The 4,821-nt window shown below is 36.2% G+C and overlaps 1 protein-coding gene and 1 long non-coding RNA gene across 2 annotated transcripts; both read right to left on the bottom strand.

Annotated features, from left to right (window-relative positions):
• Window positions 1–296: 296 nt before the first annotated feature.
• LOC108192464 (alcohol acyltransferase 9) lies at window positions 297–3,314 on the bottom strand. Its single transcript, XM_017372754.2, has 2 exons — window positions 2,617–3,314; window positions 297–1,348 (listed from the first exon to the last, which is right to left on the bottom strand). The coding sequence occupies exons 1-2, from the start codon at window positions 3,055–3,057 to the stop codon at window positions 422–424; spliced, it is 1,368 nt and encodes a 455-aa protein (XP_017228243.1). The 5' UTR covers window positions 3,058–3,314; the 3' UTR covers window positions 297–421.
• Window positions 3,315–3,826: 512 nt separating this feature from the next.
• LOC135152633 (uncharacterized) lies at window positions 3,827–4,448 on the bottom strand. Its single transcript, XR_010292007.1, has 3 exons — window positions 4,219–4,448; window positions 4,006–4,142; window positions 3,827–3,903 (listed from the first exon to the last, which is right to left on the bottom strand). It is a non-coding gene; the product is annotated as an uncharacterized LOC135152633 (long non-coding RNA).
• Between the last annotated feature and the right edge of the window lie 373 nt (window positions 4,449–4,821).

Genomic DNA, 4,821 nt, shown 5'->3' with positions numbered 1-4,821 from the left:
TGATGATTAGACGATAATGGTGCTAATCATAAGGGTTCTACAGATTACATTAATCATGTTGTGTTTAGAATTAGTTGGATTCAAAATCATACGCTCGATTCTCATGTTTTATTGGAGGTGTCTTGTCAAGATACATTCACCCGCTCACTTTATTGTCATTAGTGTAATTGCTGTAGACAGTAATAGAGACAATTGCTTTACTTTTTTGCCTCTCTTTTATAATTTTATGCAGTGTTTATCTTTATGTGTTAAAATGTGTTCACCATCGGCAAAACAAGATGCCGACGATCAACTAATAACCGAAATCAATGTCTTTTTATTAATTTTCTTTTCGACAAATATGAGTGAGTACATGTTCTAAGAAATTCAAAAGAAAAATGATGATACTAGGCGCATCCTCATAAAATGTCATGTTTTTATTTCACGTAAATTCTTGACTTTCGAGACGTTTATTCGCGTCAGCTTCTTCGTTAACTTCCCACCCTGAAAATGCATTCATGTAATACTCAAATTTGTTCACCACACTTTCCGGCATCGACACGAGCACCCGAACGGCGTGGAAATCTCCGATGACCGGCAAAAACAAGCAGTAAATGTCAGCAGTAATTGGACCCATATGAAGAGGTTTCCCTTGTCCAAAATCCACATCTTCGAGTCCTAATTTAGACCACTGTGAAATTACCAAACTAGCCGAAAGGTCCGTTTTTACCGTCTTGTCCTCCAGAATATTTACCACGGACCTCGCGTACTCATCGGTCACACAAGCCTTAGCTCGTTGAACCAACTTCACTGCATTGTTCAAGTTAGCACTGACCAGCTCCTTAACCGTGGTCTCCGCGCATGCTAGCACGAATCCATTCCCATAATACCCTTGTGGCATTTCTGGCTCGAGTCTTTTTCTGATGTTCACAGAAAACAAAAGTTTGACGTGGAGCGCGGGCGACAAGTCCAGGGACTTAACCCATGCTCGCCACGTGTGCGACGCGACGATCTCGAAGGTGGTGCATTTTAGCATGGGACTGCATTGTCTTTTGAGGTGCGAAACATGAGAAGCAGTGAAGGTTAGAGATGAGGGCACCAATGGTTGTGACCTAAAATGCTGGCTTATAATATCGTTGTTGAAAAGGGTATTTTTGGTAAATCCGGGATTAGTTAATGTAATCTCGTAGTTAATCTGTTGGGGTTTCAACACGTGGCGTGAGTGTGAAGGAGTGATTGGTAACTTGCCTGTGTGATTCGTGGTGATGTGGGCCCATGCGTGTAAGAACTGGGACGTGCCGATACCGTCACACAAACAGTGACTGATTGCGGTACATAAGATCATTCCTCCGCATCGGAGATTCGTGACCTGAGAAGGAGATAGATTTGAAAGAGAGGGTGTTATGGTCAAAACATTTGATCAACTTGCTATTATTGAAAGCAACAAAAGAAAAGAGCATTGTGGGATTGTAGGGTAGCCCAGAATGGAGTTTGTAGTTTGTGCTAAATTGTCTTGTTATCATCGTACCGATGCCTTCATATATTATTTTACCACAATATCATATTTACCTGAGGGACAAATTGAGAGAAAAAATTTGACCATGAAAAAAGTATACATATTGCAGACATGCATGCAATTTGTATGTGAATATGCAAATTAAAATCATACTATACGTTTATGTACAAACGATAAGGATTAAAGAAATAGAGATGTTGATTTCGAAAAAACGTTGGGTTTTAGCTACTTGATGTCTACGTTTGGTGCGATCGGACGAAGCAAAGGGCGACAGAGATGGCTGTCTGTTCCTCGGATTTAACAGATTAAGCACAATATTAACTTCTCTTTTAACAAAGATAAGCGAACTATTTACTCCTCATATCATGTCTAATACTGTATCCGTTACACGCGTAGTTGTGCATATTTTAAATTATCACAAGTGGAATAAGGAATGGACAGTACTTCAGTGGGAGAGCTTAATCTCTGATTAAATTAAACGAAGAGCTCACTGTTATAATTGCTTTTTAGAAGTGTCAAGGAATATGGAGAATTTTCGACTATACTAGATTCGAGGAGTCGAGGTGAATCCTTCATCGACCGCGTCAATCAAATGACTAAATATATCTAGTCTGCGTTGTGTTCCCAAAGAAATTTACGATCGCGCGATAGAGAAAATAAATTTTATTATTTTAACGTGTTCCTTTTGTGATATTCTGATTTCTGACAAGAAAAAAATCTAGCATATTTCCTATTAGCTGATTATGCTTGGTATGCAGGGGCGGATCTGTAAACGAAATTTTGACACTTATATATTTTCAAATATTGTGGGGCACTTCTGAAATTTTGTGAAATTTACAATAGTGAAAAAATATAAAAAATAAATTGGGGGGCATGTGTCTCCTGCGTCTCTTACTAGATACACCCCTGTTGGTGTGTCTGATTTCTTTGATTCATTAAAGGCTTATAAGATCTTGGGGAAAGTAATAACTTAGTAATATGACTTAAGCTTAAAAGTGGCCTGGAGTTTGTATGAAATACTATCTAGATTAGTTAAGTAAAAATAGGTGCAGCATGCACAGCATGAAGAAAAACATATGAAAAGAAGAATAGGTGTAGTGGTTGAACACTTCAATCAATACCTGAACCACAAGAGGAGCAATATCCAAGAAACTCTGAGCTTCAACTCTATACAGAAGCTTTCTCCAAGACCTATTTGGTTTGTCGGAAAATCGAAGAAACTCATCTGCACATAAATCCATGAAAGCTTCAACAAACACAGCACCTTCTCCATTGCACTCAACCTCAAGCTTATGATCATCATCTTCATCATCTTGTCGGCTTTTTCTTAGCCGTCCGGCTAATGGATAATAGTCGACAAGAATCCTCGAAAGTGATTTTTTCAAGATATCAATACTCACAGACTTTTTGAAAAGATAAAGATATTTGATAGAGAATCTAAGAAACTTTTGGTCATCAAGGTTTGAGAGGTATAGAGTTTCATTTGGAGTTGAACTGCTTGGAGGGATTAAAATTGGCGGTTCTGCATATATACAAACAGGAAGTTCTGGAGAACTTAACATATTAAACCAATTTAGCAATTGCACTGAGAACTAATTTATATTATGATATCTTAATATGGAGATTTAGAGAGGGGAGAGAGTTGATGGGAAGGGAAGGAGAAGGGAGTGTGCTTTATAGACAGAGAAGAACATAAGATATATAATGGGTCATTTTATTGGAGATATATGGTTGGATATGGTGATGTACTACTAGATTCTTCCCTTTGATTGTTGGGTTACTTTTATGTGTCTTTCTTTCATTCTTTGAATTTGTACAGATTTCAGATCTTCAGTATAAATTTCTACAGTATATATAAAGGTCTAATTCTGGTGCAGTGACTTTGTTTGTAACAAAGAATCATTCTCAGCAAAGAACCATGGCATGACTCCCTCAGTCCCAATAATTTTTTTATGATTTTTCCCCTGACCTGACACATATTTTAACATATATATATTTTATATATATATAATATAGTGTTATAAATTATTTTAAGATAATTTCTGAACAATAATTAAATTTTAATTTTTTATTGAGAAAAAACAAATTAAAATAATTTATGAAACTATACATTATAAATGACTTAGTTAGAAATCTTAAATACGTATCAAGTTTTATCTGCTCTGTCGTGTGTAGCACACACGAGAGACACGTGGAGTACACAGCAAGAAAATAGCAATGCCATTTTCTAGTAGAACTTATAAATCAACAAGATAGGATCTATTTTGAGATAATTTTGCGAGAAAGAGATAATCGGACTCAGAATCTGGAAATGACAAGAATGGTATTTAGTATTTACCACTATTTGCCCCTGGCCCTCAAACAGCAATGCCATTAACATATAATTACATATATTATGTAGTTGGTACCTGTAAATTTAAGTTTTCTAGTGAGAAAAATAAAACCATAGAAAACATATAGGCCAATGTAACCTTATCCTCATAAAGTAAAAGAAACATTTGATTCTTCACCTGTGGTCCAAGCCAAGCTAACATGGTCTGCCAGAACAAACATGGACAACTGAAACAAATTGAAAACATGGCTTCTGATTCTGAATAACCTCGACCAATTGAATTGATCGGTCCGAAAAGTATGATTACTCGTACGTCTGAAAGAAACATGATGAGAGGATGGCACTGCAATTAGGTGAAGATGCACATATAAAAGAGGGTGCACGTACGTACATGCACAATGTAGACCAGAGAAATCAAGCTAAGGTCATAAGGTGCCAGTAATTCTTCCATACATGACCCAAGAAAAAAAAATCCACAATGTACACATCTAGTGACAGGTAAAAAGTATGGGAAAACATCAGAATATGAAGTAACAAGAATATGGTAAAAGGTATCGTAAAAGAGATGAAATATTAAATTATTTAAAAAAAGATGAGTCGGTCAGGTGATTCTGTTCTGTGTGCGGAGGTTGAGGGACTGCATCATTAAGGGACAGATCGAGCAGCATTATATATATAATGGATAACCACGAGCATCTATTATTTCTACCTTTACAAATCTAATTGTTTCATAACCTTTTCCTTTAGCTACTCCAGTACTTGTTTCAGGGAAATACATCTAACTGTTAACTTAAAACGAGTTTATGTTAAGATGTGTTCCTTAACCAAATGAAATTCTGCATTATAAATCTAGCTAGTATGAGTAGTTCACCTAGTGCTCTATGTTGACCTTCATAAAGATAACATATTTATATGCAGTATTTGAGAACCAAATTAAGAATATAGCTAGCAAGATAATCTCTTAATTAATGGCAAGTGTTTAAAGTATTAGATT

Source organism: Daucus carota, chromosome 5, assembly GCF_001625215.2.
Source record: "Daucus carota subsp. sativus chromosome 5, DH1 v3.0, whole genome shotgun sequence".
Taxonomy (NCBI): Eukaryota; Viridiplantae; Streptophyta; class Magnoliopsida; order Apiales; family Apiaceae; genus Daucus; species Daucus carota.
Note: the sequence above shows the minus strand (reverse complement) of the source record. Positions and strands in the feature narration are given on the sequence as shown.